General features: G+C 44.9%; 1 protein-coding gene across 2 annotated transcripts in view; it reads left to right on the forward strand.

The window, feature by feature from the left end:
* Positions 1-16,227, forward strand: part of TXNDC12 (thioredoxin domain containing 12) — a 29,677-nt gene extending 13,450 nt beyond the window's left edge. Inside the window, exons 2-7 of one of the 2 annotated variants that reach the window (XM_004607128.2) lie at positions 538-598; positions 8,172-8,224; positions 9,420-9,493; positions 11,559-11,628; positions 12,724-12,807; positions 15,457-16,227. In XM_004607128.2, the coding sequence (XP_004607185.2) occupies positions 538-598; positions 8,172-8,224; positions 9,420-9,493; positions 11,559-11,628; positions 12,724-12,807; positions 15,457-15,536 (422 nt within the window). In that variant the 3' untranslated portion in view covers positions 15,537-16,227. Of the gene's footprint in view, positions 1-537; positions 599-2,327; positions 3,633-8,171; positions 8,225-9,419; positions 9,494-11,558; positions 11,629-12,723; positions 12,808-15,456 lie in introns of those variants that run through there. The other variant, XR_008630181.1, reaches the window with a different exon arrangement.
* The last annotated feature ends 11,595 nt before the right edge of the window (positions 16,228-27,822 follow it).

The raw sequence follows: 27,822 nt of genomic DNA on the forward strand, positions 1-27,822 counted from the left end.
ACAACAAGTCTCACAATGGAGACGTTACTGGTGCCTGCTTGAGCAAATCGGTGAGCACGGGATGACAGTGATACAGTGATCACTGTATACAGTGATAGATGATGAAAGCAAGACTTGGGGGGACTTCATTTAGGGCATTTCACACACTTAACAGGAGATGGAGTTATGTACCCCATGCCTTTCTGGACTCAAAACTTGCATTGCCAGATCACTTCTAATTAAGTGATGATTTAAGAGACTTTTAAAAAAAAATCACTCTAGAACATTCATTCTTACATTATTATTTGTCCACTCTGTCTTTACAAAGTGGCCATTATTTTTAAACTATGTTTTTGACAGTGGTACTGCCATCTTACAGGTATGACAAGTGTAGCTTGAGATTTGGTACTACCGACGGGTCTGCACTTTGACAGCACCTTGGCAACAGCATGCTCCTGGAAGTCTTGGGCACAGGTGTCCTGGGAGCAAGCCACACTTCTTTCCTGGGCCTTTGTCCTTTGTTCTTGTGTAAATATTTATAAAACTCTTTCCTTACAGGTTTTGGAGATCACATTCATTGGCGGACACTAGAAGATGGGAAGAGAGAAGCAGCTGCCAGGTACAAGAAGGATGGTTTTAGGTTATTTTTGATAACCTAACACTCTAGCCACCAACTGGTATTACTTTCAGGTTAGAGTGTTGTGCGAAGGCAGAGCAAAAACTGAGTAAAGAAAACATTGCAAACTAACATATAAGTGCTTATTATACACCAGACATTGAATTAAATGAAAGGAGTCATTTAATTCTTAGCAGCTCCTTTGAAGTGGGTACTGTTGTAGCCAGTTGATTTTATAGGAGAGAAAAACCCTGGCATACAATAATTAAGCAACTTGCCCAAGATTGAACAGTTAGTAAGCAACTGAACGAAGATTCAGATCCAGGTGCTCTGGCTTCAGAACCTATATGAAAGCAGTAAACTGCTGCTAGTAGACTCAAGTGGAGTAGACTCAAGTTTCAAATAGATTAGTCAGTCACTGTTACTGTCACTATCACTGTCATCCCATTGCTCATTGATTTGCTCGAGCGGGCCCCAGTAACATCTCCATTGTGAGACTTGTTACTGTTATTGGCATATCGAGTACGCCAATGGAAAATTCACAGGAGAAAAGAAATAGCAGTAGAAGGAAGGCTAAACACTTATCTAAGTGCTTTACCTGTGTTCCTTACTTAAATCATCACAACCTCATGACATTGGTTGAACCTGTGAAATAGGATTGTTATTTTATAGAAGAGGAAATTGAAATACAGAATGGTTAAATAGAGATCGGTGTAAATAGAGATAGTACAGTGGTGGGCATTTGTGTTTCACTTGGCCAACCAGGTTTGATCCTGACAACCCATATGGTCCCCCAAGTCCTGCTAGGAGTAATCCCTGAGCACCGAACCAGGACTCAGACCTGAACACTAGTAGGTGTGGCCCCCAAACAACATAACAACAAAAGGGTAGGTTAAAGAATATACCAGTACTTTACACAGCTGATAAATGGCAAAACCAAGCTCTAGACATTTCCTGCTATAAGGACCCAATATTTGTACACATGCATCGTACATACACATAATTGCACAGAAACACACATCTGGGTAGAGTAGCGAGCTCGGTGGAATGGAGCACATCCTTTGTGTGCAGAGGAGGGGGTGGGTAATCCTTGGCAATGTGTGGGCCCCTGAGCACTGCCAGGTGTACCCCCAAATTTTAAAAAAAAAAGTGAAAGTACTCACACTTATGCACCTGCCAAACTACAGTACTGGGCTAGATCCGTTTTGTCTCATACCTCTGAGTTTCACATCTTGTGTAAGTATAAGTTTGCTAGATTCAGCAAGCGTAAAAATAAAGGGTGCCCCCCTTAAATTGAAAGTCTGTACCATGCATATTTAGGACATATTTGCATTAATTTTTTGTGTTTACCTGAAAATCATATGGAACAAAGCATCTTTTGCATTATCTAGGTAGCAACCTTACCCAGGAGAAAAATTCCTATTTCAAGTTCTAAATCAAATGACTGTTTCTGGATGAAAGTCTTCAGTGTTGTTGCTTTTTTATTTTTATTATTTTTCCTGGTCAGCCTGCCTTTTTCTTCTGTACTTTGATCACCTAACCTACTTCTATTTGGGTATTTGTTTTTTCTACTTGTACCTAGCAACCCTGACCATTCTCATTCAGACTGTGACCTCCGGTGAGGGACTTTTTTTTTTTCCTCTTGAATTCCCTAGCCCTGCTAAAATTGAATGATTGAAAAGATTATTAAACAGATAGAATGAGGGAGAGCTAGCATTTATGGATTGTGCCTTTTGTGGCGCTGAGTACAGCACTAGTGGTTGGCAATAAGTAATGCCATTATAACTGGCCGCAAGGTGACCGCATTCTCCGGAGCCCTGTAAATAACTGACATCGTGTTGGCGTCCGGATCTCTTAGAGTCGGACGTAGGAGTTTTCAAAGCACGGGCGTTTTCTTCTCCCTGAAAGGCCGGGGTGGGAGGCGAAGGGTACCGGAAGCCCCGCTTTGCGCTTCCGGGTCGCGTCGGCCGCCGGGAACCCGGAAGTCGGCGCGCCGGGCGAGGATGCCGCTCGTGGTGTTCTGCGGGCTGCCGTACAGCGGCCGGAGCCGGCGCGCGGAGCAGCTGCGCGGGGCGCTGGCGGCGGACGGCCACGCGGTGCACGTGGTGGACGACGCGGCCGTGCTGGGCGCCGAGGACGCCGCGGTGTACGGCGACTCGGCGCGCGAGAAGGCTCTGCGCGGGGCGCTGCGGGCCGCGGTGGAGCGGCGCCTGAGCCGCCACGACGTGGTGCTGCTCGACTCGCTCAACTACATCAAAGGCTTCCGCTACGAGCTCTACTGCCTGGCGCGGGCGGCGCGCACCCCGCTCTGCCTGGTCTACTGCGTGCAGCCGGCGGACTCGGAGGGGAACGGGAGAAGCCAGGACCCCGGACCCGAGGACGCCGAGAGCCCAGAAACCCCGGCGCTCGGGGCTCCGGATCCCGGGGAATCTTTACGTTCGGCGCCCGGTGCCTTTTACCCGCCGGAGCTTCTGGAGGCTCTCAAGCAACGCTTCGAGGTGCCTGACTCTCGGAACCGCTGGGATCGGCCCCTGTTCACCCTGGTGGGCTCCGAGGAGCCTTTGCCCCTGGCAGACATCCGGGCTGCTTTGTTTGAGAATCGGGCCCCCCCGCCCCACCAGGCGACGCAGTCGCAGCCCCTGGCCTCCGGTTGCTTCCTGCATCAGTTGGATCAGGTCACCAGCCAGGTGCTGACGGGACTGTTGGAAGCGCAGAAGAGCGCCGTCCCCGGAGACCTCCTTAAGCTTCCAGGCACCACCGAGCACCTGCGCTTTACCCGGCCCCTGACCATGGCCGAACTGAGCAGGCTCCGTCGCCAGTTTATTACCTACACCAAAATGCATCCCAATAATGAGAACCTGCCGCAGCTGGCCAACATGTTTCTGCAGTATCTGAACCAGAGCCTGCACTGACCCCGGGGGTGGAGGAAGACTCAGAACATCTGCAGGGCGGATAAATGTGTGAGCCTCGAACTCGTGGCCCTGACTCAACTTTTCTCAACACCTCTGTACCAGATTTGTTCTCCAGAGCTCAGATGGTCAGTGGATGATAGCGTTTTGTACCAGCGTTTGTTCTCTTTTTTAAATCTGATTTAGAATACTCTGCCTACTTTTTCCTGGTCTCTTTCGTGGGACTTGGGAATCACAGATAAATTCACTGATTTCTATTTTGGGGGTGTTTTGGTTGTAGTGGAAGTAAAAGGTACAAACACTGGACTATTTCAGCCAATAAAATATTTTAGAAAAGTCTACTGAATCTCTCACTTAATGTTCTGCATGGAATTTACTTGCTGTAATTTTTTTTTTGCAGTGCAAGGGAGGAAACTTTAACACCTTATAGATAAGTGTATCCTTGCCTTTGAAGTAATACTTTGAGAATGAGGAGAGAGTAGATGTTTGGTCTTAGACTGATTATATTTTAACTGTACATAACTTGGTTCTGTATAGATACAGGTTTCCTTTTTTTTTTTTTTTAATTGAATTTTTTAAACCAAGCTCTGGGCTGCTGAGGGCTTACTGTGCTCGAGTATCACTCTTGATAGGGCTTGGAGGATCCTACTGGATGCCAGGGATCAAAACTGGGCCGTCTGCATGTGAGGCAAGCACCCTAATCACTGTACTATCTCTCTAGCCCCTTTGTTCTCTAGATTTGTGTGTGATGTCGGAGATCAAATAAATACAGGGCCTTGTACATGCTAAGTCCTTTACCGCATGACCTGTCACCGCAGCTCCTCCCATATTTCAAGACAAATATTGCTTTATTTGTCTCATTATATAAACGGTGCTATAGGAGTGCTAATAATTTTCTGAGATGAGTTAGGTACAGTCTTTGCTCTTGAGAAATTGGTGAAAAATTTGAGTAAGTAGTTGCAGGATGAAAAGAACTAATGATCTAGACTTCATAGAGGTTGGTGATGATGCTTTTGGGAAACAGGATGAGGAAAGGACATTTGCTGAAGGAAGGTGTTTTGGAGAAAGCTTAGGGGCTATCATTTAAGCAGTTACTAGAATAAGGGTCAACAAAGGACCAAAGAGTTAACATTTATTAGCAGACTTTGTGGGCCGTAGGAGCCTGTTACAGCTTCGCTTTGCCACTAGAACTCAAAAGTATACAAATAGGTGTCCGAGTATTTTAATAGGACAACATTGACATGTACACATTTTACAAAGTCCTGTTCTTTGGATTTCTTTTTCAACTGCATGAAATAGAGAAAGCATTTATAGCTCAAGCCCTGCAGAAGCAGGCAGGGTACTGGAGTAGGGCTGCAAATCGTAATGGACTGATCCCTACTCTAGGAGGATGAATTGGAATATGGGAGAGAGAAGGGAATAAGACAGTTTAAGCAGCGCTGTGAGGAGGCTGGAGCCTTTCAAAGGATGGGCTGCTTAGGTTGTTGATGCTCATTAGATGACCTGGGCTATAAATAATAAAATGCATTTACATATTTTCTTTGGGGGTCAGGAGACTGGCAGTAGACTCCCAGGCTTCCTCATGCTAAGCATGCCCTTTGAGCTGTTTACCCAACTCCCACATTTCTGATAATGTGAAAGAGGATTCATGCCCAAAATCATGGTTTGGCAACTAAGACCTTTACCAACCTTCAGTCACTGATCTTCTCTAATTATTGGATGAACCTGGGTCTAACCCCGTGTATTCTTGATTACTGTTATAAATTGAAGTAGACTGTCTACTTGTTTCGGGCCACATCCAGTAGTACTTAGGATTTTACTTCTGGCTCAGTTCAGGGATCACTCCTGGTGGACTTGGGGTCATATGGGGTTCTGAGGATTGAACCTGGCAGCCCAGTGCTTTGCCCACAGGATTGTTGCTCTGGCCCCCTGGAGTAGACTTGAAACCTTGGAGTCAGATGAGTTAGATGGCAGAATCTGGGTTCGATTGCCAAATAGTTTATCTCAGCAGTGTCAGTTTTCTCATCTCTTAGATTAAAAATGTCTACTTTATGAATGATGTGAGGATTTTCGTTGAATAATAACTGTAAAACACTAGCACAGAGAGCAAATTATGTGTAGCACAGTTTAGTTATTTTCCTGTTAAGCCTACTTTTTCTTTTTTTCTTTTTGGGCCACATCTGGAGATGCACAGGGGTAACTCCTGGCTTTGCACTCAGGAACTACTCCTGCTCAGGGGGACCAATGGGATGCTGGGAGCTGAACCAGGGTCAGCCGCGTGCAAGGCAAACGCCCTACCCGCTGTATTATCGCTCCAGCCCCTTAAGCCTACTTTTTGCTTGGTTGGGTTTTTTTTTGTTTTGGGGTGTTCAGAGCTTACTCCTGGCTGATTCTGTGCTTAGGGATCACTCCTGGCAGGGACCATATGTCGGGTCAAGGATCAAAGATTGAACCTAGGTAGGGCACATGAAAGGCAAGTGCCCTACTTGCTGTACTATCTATCTCTAGCTTATATTTTTGTTTTTAGGCCAAACCTGGCAGTGTGCAGAGTCCACGCCTGGCCGTGTGCTCTAAGGTTGCGCTTGTGGCACAGGGGAGCCACGAATTGTGAGGGATCAGCCCTAGTGTGCACTTGCCTGTGACCTATCACTGCTGAAAACTTCTCTTTTTTCCCACTTTGTTTTTTTTGGGCCACATAGTGGGGCTTTGAGGCTTGTTCCTGATGGTGCTCAGTGAACCATGTGGAGCCAGGAAGTAAACCCGGCACTCCAATGTGCACGCATAATATGCACTCCATCCCTTTGACTTCCCCAGTCTCATGCTGTTCGTTATTTAAGTGATAAAAGCACATGCCTTGCCTGTTTGAGGCGCTAGGGTTGTTCCCTGGCCCCCCTCGCCCCCGTGCCACCCCTGCCTTCCAGAACTACACAATAATCAAAGCTAAAGAAACCTTTTCTCTCTTTTTTTTTTATTAAATTACTGTAAATTACAAAGTTACAAATATATTAATGATTGAGTTTCAGGTGTATAGTGTTCCAACATCTGTCCCCTCACTGCTGCTCACTACCCCCCACTACTAGTGTCTCCAGTTTCCCTCCCACCCCCCAGCCTTCCTTTGTGGCACTTTTCCCCTTCCCCACTGTAGTAGTGTTCCCTTCCCTACCTTATCTCCCCTCCGCCCCAGTGGCAGGCTTCCTACTAAAGATCAGATTTTTTTTTTTTATGCTTTTTGGGTCACACCCAGCAATGCACAGGGGTTACTCTTGGCTCTGCACTCAGGAATTACTCCTGGCAGTGCTCAGGGGACCATATGGGATGCTGGGAATCGAACCCGGGTCGGCTTCGTGCAAGTCAAAGGCCCTACCCTCTGTGCTATCACTCCAGCCCCAGATCTTTGTTTCTATTGCCTTTCTTTGTGCATCCGATATTCCCCCAGGAGGTGTCATTCTTCCCCACGTATGGGAGATCAGAGTCTGCTCCTCTCCCTCTGGCTGATTCCACTCAACGTGATACTCTCTAGATCCATCCGCATTGCAGCAGTTGCATGACTTTATCTTTTCTTAAGGTTGCATGGTATTCCAGTGTATATATCTACCATAGTTTCTTTATCCAGTCATCTGTTTGTGGACATTTGAGTTGTTTTCATATTTCAGCTTTTTCTCTCTAATTAGAAAAATTATATTGTAGAAAAATGGGAAAATACAGGAAAACAATAGGATTCATATTGCCATCATTCTGCCATAATGTTTCTGCTCTTATATTTCTGTAGTTTCATTTTTAGTCTCTTTTTTGTACAAATTTGTGCAATGAAAATTCAGCTTGCAAGTTTGCATCGTAGTTTTTTATTCATTTTGTGCTACTCCCAGTGCCGTGCCAGGGAGTCACTCCTGGCAGTGCCCTGGGAACTATGCTGTGTCTGGGGTTGAATCTGTGCCTGTCACATTCGAATACCCAACTAGTCCTTTGCACCATCTCCCCAACCCAATTCCAGCCCTTTTACTTGATTTTTTTTAATAATGTAGGAGCACTGCTATTTATTAACTCCAATCCTTTAAAAAAATTTAATCATGTTAATGATTTCCATTTGTTTATAATGTTCTGGCTTGACATGCCAATGAATTTTTGTAAATTTTTCTATTGTTAATCATGACATTTAGAAATACTATAATTCGATATATATACTTTATATATCGAAAAAGTATATATACTTTTTTTTTTTTTTTTTTTTTTTTTTGCTTTTTGGGTCACACCTGGCAATGCACAGGGGTTACTCCTGGCTCTGCACTCAGGAATCACCCCTGGCAATCCTCAGAGGACCATATGGGATGCTGGGAATTGAACCCGGGTTGGCCGCGTGCCAGGCAAACGCCCTACCCGCTGAACTATCACTCCAGCCCCTTGATGTTTTTTCTTAAATGTTTTTTCTGTAATATTTTCTTTAGCGTTAATGTCCAAGTTTGCAGAATTCATAAGTATATCACAATTGACTTATGGTGATTATTATTGGTTATGTCATTGTGAAATATCTTAAAAGTTTTCCCCAGTGGAATCGTACTACATGAATATTTTTGTACATTTAATTTTGTCTTCATAACCTGGTCATTTTACTAGAATAGGTTTCAGGAAGTGGAATTACTTGGTTATAATTTCTTTGTTTTATTTTTAAGTGGATTACCTCTGATGGTGATTATTCATAAGTCCTGGTGTGGAGCTTGCAAAGGTAAGTACAAATTACCAAACCTCAGTTTTGTGACCTAATACACTGACAAAATATTAAGAGAGAAAAAAATAGTAAGACTCATGTACTTTGCATGTCATACTAGGGTTCAATGCCTGACACTGCATCAGTGGTCCTCTGAGCACCACCAGGAGTGATCCCTGAACGCAGAGCCAGGAATAATCCCTGAACACAGCTGAGGATTGCCCCAAAACAAATTTAAAAGAAATTAGCACACTCCGACTCAGCATTGCTGGCTGTCTTTAAGATTACCAAAGGAACATAACATAGGTTCCCTGCCCTTAAGAAATTTACAAAAACTTAAAGTTTGGGGCCCTAGGGCTGCTTTTCAACAAAGAGTTTATTCTGAGTGTGATGCCAACAACACAAACAGAAATTCAACCTCTGGTGTAGCATTACGAAAATGTGTGCATGTGAGTACCCCAGTAAAAGTGTATAGCCCCTGGTGAGCACTGTGACTAAGTGTAGGCAGAGCAACCTCTGTGCACCTCCCAGCCACTGCAGCAACCAGGGGAGAGGAAAGTGTTATCTTTGCAAGGGGTTTAGGGAGGGTGAAGCAATTAAAATGCAGTAATGAGGAATATGGGATTGGTGCTAATGTCATGGGCAGTGAAAAAATTGAAATAAATCATAGCTGTGGGCTAAGTGATTGAGAAGTCTTCCTGGGAACCATATTAGGGATCCCAAAGTTACCAAACTACTGTGTATTCGTTCTGCTATGCCTCCCTGCCACTTCCCAGTCAGGTTTTCTTTTGTCCAATATTCTACACTAAATGAGATCCTAGTTCTATTAATTCAGATATAAAAATAGCTCTATTGCCTCTTCAGTACTTTGTAAATGAGGTAAATTTCTCAACATCACGTTGCTATGTGAGTAAATTGAATCAAGACCAGAATCTGTGTCTTCAAATTGTTGGTTCTTTTTTTTTTTTATCTTTGGGTCACACCCGGCGATGCACAGGAGTTACCCCTAGCAGTGCTCAGGGGAACCGAACCCGGGTCAGCCACGTGCAAGGCATATTCCCTACCTACTGTGCTATTGCTCCAGCCCTAATTGTTGTTTCTTAAGAATCAATAAAAAGTTAAAGACAGCAATGTTCAATTATATGAACAAAGTTAGAGTTTTAATGGGATAACACTAATTGTTTTTCTGTCCCAAAATCTTTTTCCTTCGCAGCTTTGAAGCCCAAATTTGCAGAATCTACTGAAATTTCAGAACTTTCCCATAATTTTGTTATGGTAAATCTTGAGGTAAGATTGAGAGCTTCTCCTTTCTGTTATGAAATTGTCTTTGTTGTATAACTAGTATCATCAATGGTATAAAGTAGGTTTCACTGGAGCTGAGTAGCTATTTGTGTGTATGTTTATGTTTTTCTTGTTCTATAAGTAATGCTTGCATCAGATGTGGTAGAATTATTTCCAGCAGCCACTTGTGAAAGATGGAGAGGGGCAGGATAAGATGGTTAAAATGTCTTTTAATTCTTAGTCTAAGAATTAACAGACTAATTCTGAGTTAGATATTTTTTACATCTTTTGTATGACATTATTTATACCGTTGTGTAGCTGGACTAATAGTAGGTATGGTCACACATATAGGCCGCAACTATGATTTAATTGAATACCAACTCTGATCTAGTTAGTATGTAGAACTTGCTCTTTCTTTATTATATCTCCTTTATATATGTTATAGAGACTGTAGAATCTGAAGTCAGAATATCAGAACTTAGGAGGGATTTGGGGGCCATTGGTATTATATGCATTTTATAGAAATTGCATCATAGACCTAACGGATTCAGATGATGTAGCCAGGATCATACGTGACAATTGAGGCTAGCGAGTATAATGGGCAAGGCTCTTGGCCTTGCATGCAGCTGACCTGGATTTGAGATAGACACCCAGCGCCACATGCAGTCCCTTAATCCTGCCAGGAATGATCGCTGAACACACAGTCCTGAACACAGCAAGGTGTAACCAGAAAAAAAAAAAAAAAATCACCTCGTTGTGCTGCTCTGGGGGTAAACTCTTAAAATGTGGGATTGCATGGGCTTTCTATGATGACAATTCTGGTCCTAAATTTCTGTAAAGATGTTACTTAAGTACTAGAAACCTTTCCAGCATATTGACAGTAAATGTTCAGGCAGGCATATCGAACAACTGGTAGATAGCACAAATGCTGATTAACCTCATTGCTTAAGGCAAAATTACATTACAGTTTGAAGAAATTGTTTCATTTAAGACTTAAAAAGGGAACAGTACCATAAATGGCAAAGTTACTGTTAATTTTCTTTGCTTGTTTTGTTTTGGGCCACACTCAGCAGTGCTCAGAGCTTCTTCTGGCTCTGTGCTCGGATGTCACTCCTTGCTGACTCAGGGGACCATACAGGGTGCTGTGTATTCAACCCAGGTTGGCCACGTGCAAAGCAAAGGCTATACCCACTGTAGGGTATTTTGTAGGGCACTTTGCTCCAGTTCTCTGACATAGATTTTCTATGCTAACTATCAGCTTTCTCTGCTTATGAACTCATCACTTTCTAAGAACCGTCACGTGGGCCCGAGAGATAGCTTAGCAGGTTGAGTGCTTGTTTTGCACGGAAGAGGTCCGGGTCCAGTCCCTGGCAGTGCCAAGAGCAGCCTCGAAGCACAGCAGAGAGTAGCTTCTGGGCACCACAGGATATGGCCCCAAAACAAAAATAAAAAATTAGAAAAGTAGATTTTGTATGAAAAAAATAAAACATCAGCATTCTCCAACTTCAGTGATTTACCAGAAAGAAAGCTGATACGTGGTTGTATGCCTTGAGAGAACTGTCTACTATCATAGCTAAAATGTCTGTCTCAAACATTCACACATTCAAAAAGTGCTGTATGAAAGTAACTGAGACTGAGATGAGCCAAACGGACAAAATCGCTGCTGTCATTGAAGTTACATTTGGGGACTTGAATAAGGAAAATAAAAATGTCAGATAATAGTAAATGCGGTGGCTAAATATGAAGGATGAAGATGGTTTGCGATTTTAAACAAGTGGTTAAGAAAGGTGATATATGAGCAGAGATTTGAAGCCGCAGCAGGAGTGAATAATGGTTAACTAGGTTAAATATAGCCAGACACAGGGTAAGAGTAAGTACAAAACCCTAGTTAGGAGCAAGAGCAGGCAGGGTAGCATGGTAGAAAGCACTGAAGAGAAGACAGGACACAGAGTGAGAGAAGTCGCCTAGGCCACTTCAGGGTCTTGTGGTTTTGCTCAGGTTAGAGGGAGAGTGACTGAAAGGTTTTGAGGAGAGAGGTGATGTGATCTGACTTCAGATGTATACTTAATAGGATGAAGACGAGCCCAAGGACGAAGACTTCAGCCCTGATGGAGGTTATATTCCACGAATTCTTTTCCTGGGTAAGACCTCATAATCTGAGGGTCCTTATTAATGAATTATAACACCTTAAAAAATTAATTATTTTTTGTAATTGAAACACCGTGAGAGCAGTTACAAAGTTTTCGATTTAAGTCTCGGTCATACAATGATGAAGCACATTCACCAGTGCACATTTCCACCACCAAAACCCCCATTATTCTCCCCCATCCCACATCCTCCCCCTACCTGTGTCGCAGACGATTTTCATGTTACTCTCTCTCTACTTTGATTACATTCCGTATTTCAATACCAAACCCACCATTATTATTTGGATTTTACCGCAACACTCAGATCTGCTGAAAAGGCAACATTAGACAATTTTTTTTTTTTTATTGCTGGTTATGAATTGCATATGATGATGTGCGGCTGCTATTGCGGCTGCACGATTTTGGAATTCTGAAGTTTTAATAATTAAATCTGGAGGCATTTCTGCCAAAAACTGCTATGTTCCAAGCTTTGTTTCTGAATCTCTGGGATCATGGCCAATAAGCAGCTCAGTCAGCATCCAGAGAGCTCGTTCGTGGGCAGCAACTCAGGGTCTTACGGGAGGGTGGGGGAGGGCTGGCTCTGCCCCCATCCCCTGAGGCCCCTTGTTCCTCTTCACTGCGGGCCCTCCCTGACTGCCCTTAGGCCTCTGGAAGATGGCCGAGGCGACCGAGCCACCAGGGGGAACAGGCCAAGTCATGAAACCCATTCCCACCTGGGGTACGACACTTATTACACCAACTAAAACTATACTGGGGTGGCTGAAAACAAAAAAAAGAAAAGCCAGTTTCAAGCAAGAGTGCAGGAGGAATACCGAATTGCTGAGCATAGAGTTGGAAAGAAAACTTTTCCCAGCAGCTGTTTGCTTTGATGGCCGATGGGAGAGTATTGAAGATAATTTGTGACACCTAATTTCAGCATTCTGCTGGATTCTGTAAAGGGAAATAAAGATAATGGATCTATTTGCACTGGTGGTTTTTTGGTGGATGGTGAGAATAATGACTGTGAAGATGGACTGGCCTCATACCCTGGAAAGTCTAGTGTGTCATATGGTAATCACTGTGAATCCTGTGCCGTTTTGTCTACCATAGATCCCAGTGGCAAGGTGCGTCCTGAAATCATCAATGAAAGTGGAAACCCCAGCTACAAGTATTTCTATGTCAGTGCAGAGCAAGGTAAGTTCCTATTGAGAGAAGGCTGCTTTTGCATTTAACAGGGATGAATCACGTGCAAGGTCACATAAATCGGAAGTTTTTTAATTTCACATGTTTGTTAAGCATCTCCTCCAAGACTAACCTTTGATGTGATCGTGTGTGAATACAGGAGAAAGAGAAAATAGAGAAAAAAAGAGAAAACCTGTATGGGTGAGTTACTAACTCACCCACAGAAATCTGTGAAGATCTGAGGGTTGCAGAGATAGCAACTTGCCCATGATCTCACCATTAATAGCTCCCAGAGACAGGATGCCACACCAATGTCACTGTTCCTGTGAGAATTCAGAGGAAGGGCAATACTATCATCTGGGTACATCTAAAAGGTATCATAGGCAATATAACTAATTTTGAAGGATATGAATTTGTTTCTGGGGGTTAGAGCGATAGCATAGCAGGTAGGGCATTTGCCTTGGATGCGGCCGATATGGTTCGATTCCCAGGATCCCATATGATCCCCCAAGCACTCCCAGGAGTAATTCGTGAATGCATGAGCCAGGAGTAACCCCTGTGCATCGCTGGGTGTGACCCCAAAAGCAAAAAAAAAAAAAATTGTTTCTGTGGGCAGATAAGACTGTCTTGAGCCCAGGAAGCCTGGGTGGCGGGTGGACTGTAGCCCAATATGGAGAGTAGTCGGTAAGGCGTGCTAGAAGAGAGCCCACTGGGATGAGAATTAGTCGGCAGAGAATGCAGAAAGCATGTTCCTGCTGAGAACATCAGCACAAACAAGTGAGGAAGGTTAAAATCACACATTAATCATGATTCTGGGATCTCTAATCCTCGGGTACCAGCATTTCAGAGGCAGGAGTCAGAATTCACGCATGCTCTGTCACCGTGTTCCATCCACAGTTGCCCTGCCATCTGTAAGACACATGAAGATGCCCTATGTCCTCCATTGCCATATTGCCAGGTTGTCAATCACTTTATGTTTGAGTCCTTGGAATTTGTTTCTCAAAACAAGGAAAGATAGGGCTGGAGTGATAGCACAGCGGGTAGGGCATTTGCCTTGCACGTGGCCAACCCGGGTTCGATTCCCAGCATCCCATATGGTCCCCTGAGCACGGCCAGGGGTAATTCCTGAGTGTAGAGCCAGGAGTGACCCCTGAGCATCGCTGGGTGTGACCCAAAAAGCAAAAAAAAAAAAAAAAAAAAAAAAACCAACACAAGGAAAGATAATTGGATAGGTTATCATCTTCCCATGGATAAGAAAGGGGCATCTTCCCTAACCAAGAACAGATCCCTGGAGGTAGATATTATAAGAAGTTTTTCTATATTGGGAGGGGCAACTGGATTTAATCCAAGTGTGGACATGAGGCACTTGTCTAAACCCCTATGGCTCAGTTGACGCGAAACTAGAACACTCAGACCTGGTTTTAAGAGGCAGAGGCAAAGGGAATAGAATACTTGGCATTTACCAGATTATAGACTTTTTCTTGGGAGATCCATAGACTAAGGCTCAGTCCAGCACTTGGCTTTCCTATATTAAAGCAAAGGACCACCTTGAGTTGTCCAGCCACAAGAGTGATGCCCCCCCCAAAAGGCACAATGTTTTCATCTTCTCCCTAAGTTCTTCCTACATTTCTTTTTTTTTTTGCACAAGAATTTGGCTCTTTCCATATATAATTAATACAAAAATATTGATCTCCTTCATTGAAGGCTGAAGCTCCTCCCGTACAGGTACACACTGATCAGCCTGACTTGTTCCTTCACAGACCGTTAAATCAGTGCAGAATTAATACAAAATACGCAATGAGAACAATAGATGGGATGGTAAGAGTGTATTTTCTGTTCCCTTCATGTCTACTGAGTGTATACAGGTCTTCAGCTCCTGTCCAGAAGATAAATCAAGCTACTAACATTTGTGGGGAGAGTAGGTATTGAGGATTTTGGACCTGGTGGTGCTTGGGCTATTTCCTGTTTGGTGTTCATGTAGTCCTGGGAATTGAATCCAGGTCTCCTACATGTGAAATACTGATATATGTCATTTGAATCATCTCTCTAGCTCCACTACTTATATACAATTTATAGAAGCGCTTCATAGTTTGTAAGGCACGTTTGATCTTCATTCTTTCATGTAATATTCATAAATATTCTGTTTAATAGTTTCTCATTTTTACAGACACAGAAGGATTGAAATCCAGAGCTCAATCATGAGTTCGAATCCTATAGTCCTCAAATCTCTCCAAAACACATTTTTGGAAGGGCCAGAGATAGTACAGGAGGGGAAGCCCTGGTCTTCCAGGCTGGAGCTGTCAACTCTGGTCTAAATCCCTGGTGCCAGATATGGTCTCCTTAGCACTTTCAGGTGTCACTCCTGAACCAGAGTTCTAAGCACCAACAAGATGTGTCCCAAGAACCAATAATAGTAATAATAATGATAATCTACTTTTAGTAGGGAGGGGTTTGGGTCACACTCAGCAGTTCTCATCTCTGTGCCCAGTACTCCCTTTATTACTCAGGGGTCTGCGAAGTGCTGGGACTTGAACCTGGGCCTCCCACACGTGAAGCATGCATGCCAGTTCCATCAAGCTTTCTCCCCGGACCCCCCAAATCTATTTTGATTGGCTTACCTCATACTTCTTCCCTTTCATACTTCTCCTTTTTATTTCACAGTTGTTCAGGGGATGAAGGAAGCTCAGGAAAGACTCACGGGTGACGCCTTCCGAGAGAAACATCTGGAAGATGAGTTGTAACGTGAACACACCATTTGTTTCATCAGTTAGTGATCTGGACGGAGAGCAGCAGGGAAGGGAATATTGAAGAATCACTCAGAACAATGGGATAAACCAGGGAACGTCGCCCCTGCCGGGGGAGAGGGCGCTCCCCCCGGGAAGAGCTCTGCTCTCGGAAGCCGGTCTCCAGGAGCCAGCCTCCAGCAGAGGAAGGCAGATTCCTTTCCCTGCCCCCTCACCTAATGTATATTTTTCTTGGTGAAGAAAGAGACCTTTTTTACACAAAATGAGCCATTTGGAGGTTTATGCCTCACACTTAAGTATTTCAATTGCTCACCTTGGCGGTGAAAGCAGACCAGTAGCCTCTTTTCTATAACATTTAAAGTGGTGGCACAAATAGCTTGACCTTCAACCAGAAGCCCTCGGTGTAAATCAGTTATTCTCCCCCCACCAAGGAGACCGGCCTGTTTCTTCTCCTTCACGAACCCTTGCACTTGCTGCGGTTCCTGCTTGGGCCGCCTGTGTGTTCCTGTGCTTGCAGGGACCGCGTGGGCTCGGCCCTCGCCGGGAGGATGCTTCCCCAGTGACCGGTGGAGACTCTCAGACCGTCAAGCCCTAGTGGAACCTTTGTCAAGTCATCAGCTGTATTTTTGTACTGGGGTTAATGACAAAAAAAAATAATTGTAAACTTTAATAAAACTTTAAAAGGAAATGTGTTGTCGGGACCTTTTTATTAATAAAGAATGGAGTTGGGGATGGAGATTCCATCTGTAGAAAACTGACCACGAGACCCAACACCACCATCCCCACCATCCCCCCCATTCAAATAGCACCAGCCCATTTCTTTTTAATTTTTATTTATTTTTTATTTTATCACATCTATAAGTGCTTGGGCTGGAGCTATAGCACAGTGGGTAGAGCATTTGCCTTGCACTCAGCTGACCCGGGTTCGATTCCTCCACCTCTCTCAGCCCGGCAAGCTACCAAGAGTATCGCAGGGCAGAGCCTGGCAAGCTAGCCATGGCATATTCGATATGCCAAAAACAGTAACAATAAGTCTCAGAATGGAGAAGTTACTGGTGCCCGCTCAAGCTAATCAATGAGCCAGGGTTAACAGTGACAAAAATTAGTGCTCAGGGGTTACACCTGGCTCTGCACTCCGGGAGTACTCCTGGCAGTGCTCAGGGGATCATAGGGGATGCCAGGGATCGAACCCAGGTTGGCCACATTCAAGGCAAACACCCGATCTACTTTACTATCTCTGCCCAGTCCATTTCTTAAGTTCCTGAATTCCCTCTATTTACACATCACTGCTATATTCAGGAGGCATTTTTTTCCCCTTTCTATTCTGTTGTGACAGCTTCTTGACTTACCTCCCATATTCTCTCTGGCAGTGCATTCTTTCTGTCCCCAGAGTGATCTTTCAAAAGAAGAAATGTGACCATATCACGCTCCTTCTTAAAGTCTTTCTTGCCACTTTGAAGTTAATAGTAATAACATGCGTCGCTCTCTTTCAGAGTGTGGTTTTATAGTCTCTGGATGTTGGCCATTGGTAGGATTACATGGTGCCGGGGGCAGTTTCTGGGTGTGACCTCCTAGCTACTGAAAAATGGGGGATCTGGGCGGAAGAGGCCCAGTCCTGATTGAGCAGGCCTGAAGATCTCAGCCCCGGGTCCCACACACCTGGGTTCCTCTGCCGGTTCCTTCATGCGTGAGGCTCATCCGAACGTGTGGAGAGGGGCCTTGAGCATGGCTGTGGCTAGGTTCTGGTGGTCTTTGGCTGCTGGGGCTCTGCTCGAGGCAGGGAGGGAAACTCAACCCATCCCCTCCGAGGGGCCCAGGTGAAGACAGACAAGGGGGCAAGAGACTCTGCCAGAAGACAGTAACAGGCTCTGTTTGAAGCACCAGACGTGACAATGCTCCGAGATTGTTCTGTGTCCTCTAGCTTTCAGGATGCCTTCATGCCATAGTGTGTATGAATATTGAACTTTGGCTACAAAGGCATACACATTCTGTGCCCAGTGAGGAATAGCTAACAGTGGCACATATGAAAAGTAGAATAGTAGAATACGGATACTTTCCTAAAATATCAGCTCTGGCACAATCATGTATTAGCACAGAATTATTCACAGTATTTTTTATATAACTATAAAAGTCTTTAAGTGTTTAAAAGTGTTTAAGAGAGGATATGGGCTCCAGCTTCCCTCCCCACCCCAGCAGCGCTCCTGCGGCTGAAGACATGCCCCCCGGCGCTGTGTAATCCCACCAATGGCCAACATCCAGAGACAAAACCAAGTTCCCGCAAAGTGGCCTCTCGACATCTTATAGCCTAGTTCTCCCACTGGGAGAACCTGGCTAGCTACCAAGAGTTTCCTGCCCACATGGTAGAGCCTCGAAAACTCCCCATGGTGTATTCATATGCCAAAACCAGTAACAATGCTGGGTCTCACTCCCCTGACCCTGAAAGAGCCTCCAGTGTGGCACCGTTGGGAAGGACGAGTAAAGAGAGGCTTTTAAATCTCAGGGCTAGGACGAATGGAGATATTACTAAGACTGCTTGAGAAATTCGATGATCAGCAGGATGATGATGATGATGATGATGATAACTAATAAAAAAGAAAGATACACTTTTTCCAAATTTTTTTTCCAAGTTATCATTGATTTACAATTTTTCTGAAATACCAGTTTAACCTCTAGCTAGTCATTTGTATGTGGTAGGTGTCACTACCTCTACAAGAGTTTTTTTTTAAAAAAAGTTCTCCTGCATATGGGACATATAAAGAAACATAGTAGGGAACAACAAATGGCCAAATTCATCAGAATTGGAGAATTGGAGAATTCAGCTGCGGGGGCTCTGCTCGGAGCGGGGAGGGAAACTCCTGATCCAAGCAGAGTCTCTTGTCCCCGCGCCTGGCTGTCTTCACCAGGGCCCCTTGGAGGGGGGTGGGTTGAGTTTCCCTCCCCAACCCAGCAGAGCCCCAGCAGTTGAAGACCTCCAGAACCCAGCCATAGCCATGCTCAAGGCCCCTCTCCACACGTTCAGACGAGCCTCATGCTTCAAGGAACCAGCAGAGGAACCCAGGTGTGTGGGACCCAAGGCTGAGATCTCCAAGCCTGCTCAATCAGGACTGGGCCTCTTCCGCCCAGATCCCCCATTTTCCAGTAGCTAGGCAGTCACACCCAGAAACTGCCCACGGCACCATGTAATCCCACCAATGGCCAACATCCAGAGATTATAAAACCAAGCAACATCTTATAGCCTAGTTCTCCTTCTCGGAGAACCTGGCAAACTACCGAGAGTTTCCTGTCCACTTGGGAGAGCCTGGCAAACTCCCCGTGGTGTATTCATATGCCAAAACCAGAAACAATGATGGGTCTCATTCCCCTGACCCTGAAAGAGTCTCTAATGTGGCACCATTGGGAAGGACGAGTAAAGAGAGGCTTCTAAAATCTCAGGGCTAGGACGAATGAAAATGTTACTGAGACTGCTTGAGAAAATCGATGATCAATGGGATGATGATGATGATGATGATGAGTAATAAAATTAGAAGTATTTGGGCTCAGCCTATGCCAGGCACACCTGTCAATATTAACTGCATTATCTCATTTTGTTTGCTTTTAATCCTAATAGTTCTCTGAGAATGCTTAATCCCCATTTTACAGAAGAATTTGAAGCTAAGAGGAAACCAAGGCACAAGATAAAGTCAAGATCTTTTTTATGGCTTGTAAAATGCTGCCACTCCTTGGGTGGGAGAGATGGTACAATGGGTAAGGTTCTTGCTTTGCCCACAGCCACTACGGGTTTGAACCCTGTCTCCACATATGTCCCTTGAATACCACCAAAATAACCCTGAGCAATCCAAGTAAGCATCCTCCATCCAAAGAAAAAAAAAAAGGAGGGGAAGAAATGAAGTTGACTCCTATTCTAGGTTGAATTACATGCCTCCAAGTAAATATATCTAGCCACTAGTACTTTACAACGTGATTAGACCTTTGAGAGAAAATTAAGATAAAATGAGGGTAGGGCATTTGCCTGGCACGCAGCCGACCTGGGTTCAATTCCCAGCATCCCATATGGTCCCCCGAGCACCGCCAGGAGTAATTCCTGAGTGCAGAGCCAGGAGCAACCCCTGTGCATGGCCCAAACAGCAAATAAATAAATAAATGAACAAACAAATAAATAGATAAATAAAAAGATTTGGGCATAGAAACAAAAGATTTTGGGGAGATACAGGATGTTATCTGCAGGCTAACTACAGAGGACTTAAGAAACTAACCCTGTGTTCAGACTTCTGGCTTCCAGAATTGTGAGAATATATCGTTGAAGCTACCCAACCTGTCTACTTGGTGATAGTAGGCCACACTAACTAATACACCCCTTTCCCGGGACTCACCCCCACATTGCTCAGGGCGGAGTTCATCAGTTCAGAGCTGCTTATCCCTTGCTTAGTCCTTAAAGCCTAGTGTGAGTCTGCCCCAGAGTAGGCGCTCAGTAAGCAGAAGTGAACGGACTCAACAATAGCTACTGAGACGATTCCCTTGCATTCATCCTGGGCCCATCACCTGTTTTCCATAGGGACTGCTGTCTTTCTAATTCTGTTTATATTTCTTCCTGGCTTCAAATTCCTGATGTCTTGCGTCTGACTAGTCTCAGGATTCCAAGTCAATATTGATGAAATAGATGGCATCTTTTTTTTTAAGCAATAACAATCAGCAATAATTTTACCAATTAAATACAATTACTTATTCAAAAATTAAGACTTCAATACATGCTTTAATCAATATAAACCTGATATTTGCTTTTAACATCAACTTGGCTAAAATGCATAGGTTTTTTTATATAAGTTTTTAAAAAGTTAAACATTTTTTCATTCATTTTTTAAATTGAATCATAGTGATAGACATATTTACAAAGTTGTTCATGATTGGATTTTAGTCATAATGTTCCAACACCTGTCTCTTTACCAGTGTACTTTTTTTCCACCACCAAGGGCCCCAGTGTCCCTCCTGCCCCACCCCACCCCCCACGCCATTCCAGTAGATGGCAACTTTCATCCCCTGAATCTTTTTCCAACTTCCTTGCATATTATCTCATTTTGTCACATCCAGCTATACCTGCCTTCTTTCCATTTTTTAAATTTGTATTCCTTGACTTGAAAAGTATGTCCTGCCCATGTTTTTGCTTATTTTATTCCTTGGAAACTTCAGGATATACTACCAACACAGCTTTTTCTTATTTATCTACTATATCTACCTATATCACTCCAGCCTAGTGATAAACAGTAACAACAAGTCTCACAATGGAGAGACATGTTACTGGTGCCCTCTTGAGCAAATTGATGAGCAACGGAATGACAGTGATAGTGATACAGTGATATATCTATATATTTATCCTCTCTCTCTATATATATATACATATATATATTAGATCTACTATTGCTTTTTCAAAACAATGTTCACAATGGTGATTTGCTATTCATTTATTTAATCTCACCTAGTAATCTAATCTTTATATTTAGTAGTGTTTTACTCACCACTGTATTTCTAGTGCTCAGAGCCTGTGATCATGCCTGGCCTACCATAAGTGAAAAGTTATTTGATGGGTATTGTTAATATCTTAGAGTTGAATATTTTCCTTTATAGTACCAAACTGCCTCCAGTGCCATGTAATCCCACCAATGGCCAACATCCAGAGACTATAAGACCAAGCTCCCGGAAGCTTTGCGGCTGCATGACATCTAATAGCCTGGTTCTCCCTCTTGGAGTACCTGACAAGCTACCAAGAGTCTACTGCCCGCATGGGAGAGCCTTACAAGCTCCCCATGGCGTATTCATATCCCAAATACAGTAAAAGATATAAATATATACCTCTTGGAGAGCCCGGCAAGCTACCGAGAGTATCCCGCCCGCACAGGCAGAGCCTGGCAAGCTACCCGTGGCGTATTCGATATGCCAAAAACAGTAACGATAGGTCTCATTCCCCTGACCCTGAAAAAGCCTCCAATCATTGGGAAATATGAGTAAAGCAGGCTGCTAAAATCTCAGGGCTGAGTATAATAGAGACGTTACTGGTGCCTCGTTACTGGTGCCTACTCGAGTAAATTGATGAATAACGGATGACAGTGATAGTACCAACTACAAGCCCAAGATGCAGAAGTAATAGGAGGGATGACTAAATTCTCTCCAAGTTGGAAGGGTAGAAGGGATGATGGGATGAGTAGAAATAGATACAGGAAGGAGTATTGTAGGAAATCTGTAAACAGTAGAAACACAAGTCTGCAACAAAACAAAAAGACCACTGAGGTTGGGAAACAGATATCCCAGGGTTTAAGGTCCTTATCTTGTACTTGGCTGATCCCACTTAGATCCTGGGCAAATGGTTCTTCCCCCTCCTGCTCTCCACTACTACCAGGGACCTGTCCGGAGCACTGAGCCAAGTCCCTGTGGCCAAAACAATAGTACAGCAGGTAAGGTGTTTGCCTTGCACAAAACCAACCTGGGTTGAATCCCTAGCATCCCTTGAGTACCACGAGTAATAATTACTGAGTCCAGAGCCAGGAGAACCTGTAGAGCATCACTGGGTGTGGCCCACAAACAAAACACGAAACAAACAACAAAAGAATGGTTCCTGAGCACTGCTGGGTTGGGCACCAAAACCGACCCCTCCCCAAACAAGCACAGAGGGCGGAAGCAATTTCTAGAAACGCCTAAGCCATTTTGTGTGGTCTGGGAACCAGAACCAAGGGTCTTAGTAGTAGATGGCAAAACCGGTGAGACCTGGATTAAGTTTGCTCAGAAGCTCAGATTTTTGCAGTCCCTTTATTTAGGTGGGATTCATCTCATCCAACCTTGCTGTACTTTAGTTTCTTCAGTGCAGTTCCCATTTAGAACGCAAGAGGGAGCATAAGACTGACGCTGGGCAAAGGGTCACAGGGCAGAATTACCTGCCTCCCTCAGCTTGTCCCTGAGAGCTAGACAATGTTCTTCCAAAATTGAAAAAACACTTTTATTTTATAGACTCTAAGCAAGTGATGGTAACTGATTAATTTCTTGAACATTTGAAAGAGAAAATCATTAGCAAGTCTGAAAGACTTAGAAGCTGTCGATTCCTTAAAGTAGCTGATGTTTGTGAATATCTTATTATGCACCACCTATGTATGCACCACACATATATTATCACTTTAAATTTAACTCTCTTAAAGAACGAATGAAAGAATTCTAATCTCAGAACTGCAGGGGGGTGGGGTTGCTAAGAGAAACCAGTCAGAAGGAGAAAGACAAATACCAGATGGTCTCACTCAAGAGGAGACATAGAAACAATGGAGAGGCTAGGGAAAGAAAGAAACGGCAGCTAAGGCACTAGTCTTGCACACCACGGACAAGTTTGATCCCGGGAACCCTATGTAGTCACCCCTCCAGAGGTGATTGTTGAGCACAGAGCCAAGAGTGCGCCCTGAGCACTGCTGGCTATGGCCCAAAAGCAAATGAAAGAATTATGCAAGAAAGCCCTGACACCAATTGGGTGTGGTATGACTGCACCCCCAAAAAACAAAACCAACTGAACATTTTTTTTTAATTAATAATGGGCAGAGTCTGGCAAGCTACCTGTGGTGTATTTGATACGCCAAAAACAGCAACGATAAGTCTCATTCCTCTGACCCTGAAAGAGTCTCCAATCATTGGGAAAAAACGAGTAAGGAGAAGCTGCTAAAATCTCAGGGCTGGCAAGAATAGTAGTATATAATACCAGGAGGTTGGCTCTATGGCTTGGAAGCTAGCCTCACACGCTGGGGGAAAGTCATCCCAGATAGAGAAGGGGACACCAAGTAAAATGGGATTGGAAATCCCGAGTGGGGAGGGAGATGGACGCTGAAAGTAGACTAGAGCCTGAACACGATGGCCACTCAATACCCCTATTGCAAACCACAGCACCCAAAAGGAGAGAGAGAACAAATTGGAATGCTCTGCCACAGAGGCGGAGCGGGGTGGGGGGGATGGGACAGGGAGGTGGGAGGGATACTGGGTTCATAAGTGGTGGAGAATGGGCACTGGTGGAGGGATGGGCTCTCGAACATTGCATGAGGGAAAAACAAGCACAAAAATGTGTGAATTTGTAACTGTACCCTCACTGTGACTAACCCATTAAAAAATAACTAAATTATTTTAAAAAAATCTCAGGGCTGGGAGGAATAGAGACGTTACTGGTGCCCGCTCGAGTAAGTTGAAGAACAACGGGATGACAGTGATGACAGTGAATAATGGCTGAAGATAATGGAGAGGGTAAGTCCCTTGCTTGCACATGGCACATTTCACGTTTCATGGTCACGTTTTAATTCACCCATATGATCCCCCAGAGCACTGCCAGGAGTGATTCCTAAGCATAGAGCTAGGAATGAGCCCTGCTAGAGAAAAAAAATCACCAAAAGAGAATTGCCCAGGACTAGTCAATGGACTAGTTCTTATGCTTTGTTTTCGGGATGTCTGGGTTCGATCCCTAGCACCGCATGGTCTGCGGGACTCCACCTGGAATAACCCCCAAGCAAGCACGGAACTGGGAGCAGTTCCTAAGCATCCCTGTGGATGGCTCCAAAACAGACAAATGAAAAAAACTCAGGCCTGTTTTAGAGGTGAGCTGCCTGTGTGATCAAGAGAATTTTGTCACATAATTAGCAAGTAAGAAAGTTAGGTTTGAGGGGCTGGAACAATAGCACAGCGGGTAGGGCGTTTGCTTTGCATGCGGCCAACCCGGGTTCGATTCCCAGCATCCCATATGGTCCCCTGAGCACCGCCAGGGGTAATTCCTGAGTGCAGAGCCAGGAGTAACCCCTGTGCATCACCGGGTGTGACCCAAAAAGAAAAAAAAAAAGAAAGTTAGGTTTGAACCTGGACCTCCCTGACTCCATAGCTCATGTTCTTTTTTATCATCCATCCTGCTTCCCCTTAGGAAAGCTCAGCGTTAGCGTCCGTTGAAGTTCCTTACTTAACAGGGAGGGTTCAGAAAGGGGTTTTTGTCAGTGGTGAGTGATAGCTGGCGAGCAGGGGAGATTTTGTGTTCCAAGTGGTTGGTGGAAATGAGCCCTGAGCACAGACCACAGCTGAGCCCAGACCACTCACTGCTGTGGGGACACCCTGCAGGAAGAGGAGGCCTTTGAGCTGGGTGTTCACCAGTGGTCTCTCCCTAGGACATTCACTTGACATTTTTGTCCATCTATCAAATGGGCTGACGCCTGGTCCCTCTGAAGTCTCAAGTCAAATGTGACTTCCTCAGAGAGGCATTCCTGGTTTAATTATTCTTAAACCAGCCCCTCACCTACCCATCTTCTTGCATATAATTTTGCAGGAATATTTCCCTTATTAAATATGTTCATCATTATGGGCCTAGGGGATGAATCAGCAACAACAAGGGTCTGTCTCACAGGTGTGAGGCCAGGAGTTTGCTTCCCCAGTGCTGCCCACAGGTGCCAAGCAAGGGTCTAGGTAACTGTGTTTGGGGTCCCTGGTACCACAACTAAAGTGCATGACTCCTGGGAAGCACCTCAACTCAAACATGTGAAAACCCTGAGTCCAGGAGTGCAAATCCAGGCAAGCACGTGAGTGGGTACCATGGCACCCCTAGCGAGCACTGTGACGACAGACACCAGCACTGCAATTCAAGGAATGTAAACCTTGACAAGCACATGTGCAAGCACCACATCTCAGAGTGTGAGGGAGGCCAGGCAGGTGCCACAGTCAAGTACGCTTGAGCCACAAGTAAAAGTGTATGACCTGAGCTGGAGTGATAATACAGTGATAATCAGAAGGTTGGGCATTTGCCTTGCCTTGCACATGGCCCACCTGGGCTCAATCCCTGGCATCCCCCATATGGTCCCCCAAGACCGCCAGGAGTAATTTTTGAGTGCAGAGCCAGAAGTAACCCCTGAGCATCACTGGGTGTGACCCAAAAAGAAAAAAAGTAAATGACCCAGGCGAGCCCTGATAGTACCTCACCCCCAGTGTCCCTAGCGTGGTCCCCTCACCCCCGCCGGCTGACCCAACTCTGACTCAAGCCTCACCTCACTCCTCACCTGAACTGTGCCCTTCACATGTGTGCTCCCTTAGACCTTCTTCCCACCTCCCTACCAGGTCCCCTGGGGTCACTACATCACCCATTAGGGTCTTTACCCCTTCTGGCCCAGTTTTGTGGGGCTACTCCATGAGTTACTATTGAAGTGATTCTGGGAGGCTCGACTTAAGTCTCTGCTTTGTGTCGGAGCACTGGACTACCCTGTCAGCTGACCGCTCCCTCACTGAGAAGCCAATCATGTCTTGCCATTTTCTTCAGCGGTGGGGGGTTGGGGGACTCATTTTAGCCCTGGCTTTCCCCACTTGGTAACTAAGAAACCATGGCTGGTTATTTATTTCTCCTTCGCATCTAAGATGTCCCCTCTATGAATCAGTCCCCACGTCATAGGTTTATTGTGAGAATTAAAGGAGATGGTAGCTGTGAGAGAGCCTTTGTAAATATTTATATACTTTATATTTAGCAAATCTGCCCTGACCTCTTCCAAGAGGCTTGCAGGGAACAGTGTGACCTTTGCTCTTGTGGAACCCGGCCGGGGAGCCTCACAGCCTCGGTGAGCTGTGCTCGGAGTGTGCGCAGGGGGCCTGCAGGAGGGAGTTGGAAGGGGAAGGGATGCATGAGGAGGTGACTGGTTTCCAGGTAGAGGGGGAAACAAACGCCAATTCATGGAGATGCTGTGGAACTGGTCACAGCTAGGGAATGGGGAGTAGTCTAGTACTGTTGGAGCTCAGGGTAAAACAGGGAGGGCCAGGAAGAAGGCTAGAAAGTGGACAGGACCAGGTGGCAAGGAGTCATCTATGCATAAGAAACAGATGGAGGGGGCTGGAGCAATAGTACAGCGGGTAGAGCGTTCGCCTTGTGCATGGCCAACCCAGGTTCAATCCCGGCATCCCCTATGTTCCCCTGAGCACCACCGGGAGTAAGTCCTGAGCGCAGAGCCAGGAATACGTCCTGAGCTTCTCAGGTGTGGCCCCAAGACAAAAGAGATAGAGTTCAGCTTGAAACTAGGTACAGGAGTTCCTCTGCTGCAGTGTGCAATAAAACCTGGAGATTTCCATGGGGGTGGGGCTGTCACCGTGGAATGGAGTGGGGGGGGAGATGGGGAGACAGGATTCACCAGCTTTTGTGAAAGATTGGAGGAGTGGAGAGGGCGGTGTTTGGAGTTCTGACTGTTATGGTGACTATTTTCTGCATGTGTCAGGTTCCACCCTGGCTGGCCCAGTGATGGAGCAGTGGCCTCAGTGTATGTTTTATTTTATTTGATCAATTAATTTTTGTTGGGGGCCATGACTGACTGTTCTCAGGGTTTACTCCCAGCTTTGTACTTGGGGATCACTCCTGGAGGTGCTCAGAAGACTTCCTCGATCCCTACTTCTATTAGACCCCAGAATTTTAGTTGCTCAGAAGCACCATTGTGATTAAAAGTTCTAAAAGCGGGGGCTGGAACGATAGCACAGTGGGTTCGATTCCCAGCATCACATATGGTCCCCTGAGCACCGCCAGGGGTAACTTCTGAGTGCAGATCCAGGAGTAATCCCTGTGCATTGCTGGGTGTGACCCAAAAACCAAAAACAAAAAAATGTTCTACAAGCAAAATATTTTTTACATTTTTGTCTGATTGAAGGCTACTTATTCTATGTAATGATTATTTATATATATGGGGGCACTCTTGACAATAATCAGGTTCTACTCCTCTGTCTCAGGGATCACTTCTGCCAATGTTTGGGGGATCATATGGAATGCCAGGGATTAAACCTAGGTTGGCCAAGTGTGAGGCAAATGCCCTATCCACTGTACTATCTCTCCAGCCACAATTCCAGTATATTTTAACTACTCAATGATTGTTATTTGGGGGGAGGGTGTTGGGCATATTTTAGCCACACCCAGCAGTGTTCAGGGGCTATTCCTGGCTTTGTGCTGAGAGTGAGTCCTGGAGGTGCTCCTGGGACTATATGTGGTACAAGATATTAGAACCAGGGTCAGCTGCATGCAAAGCAAGTGACCTATCCCCTCTACTACTATCCCTATGGTCCAAGGATCATAATTATTAAACAATGTGATCTAAGGAAAAAGGTAGAATTTTGTCTTTCTTCCTACTTTTACTTGGGCATTTGTTTCGACAAGTAAAGACATCCCAATATAATTGTATTTGTCTAATTCTTTCTGGGAGTTACCTACAGTTAATTCTGGCATAAATGATACTGCTAATGCCGTATGTGTCTACTCTACCCCTTTAAGATTTAAAGA

This window comes from Sorex araneus, chromosome 5 (assembly GCF_027595985.1).
Source record: "Sorex araneus isolate mSorAra2 chromosome 5, mSorAra2.pri, whole genome shotgun sequence".
NCBI classification, from domain to species: domain Eukaryota; kingdom Metazoa; phylum Chordata; class Mammalia; order Eulipotyphla; family Soricidae; genus Sorex; species Sorex araneus.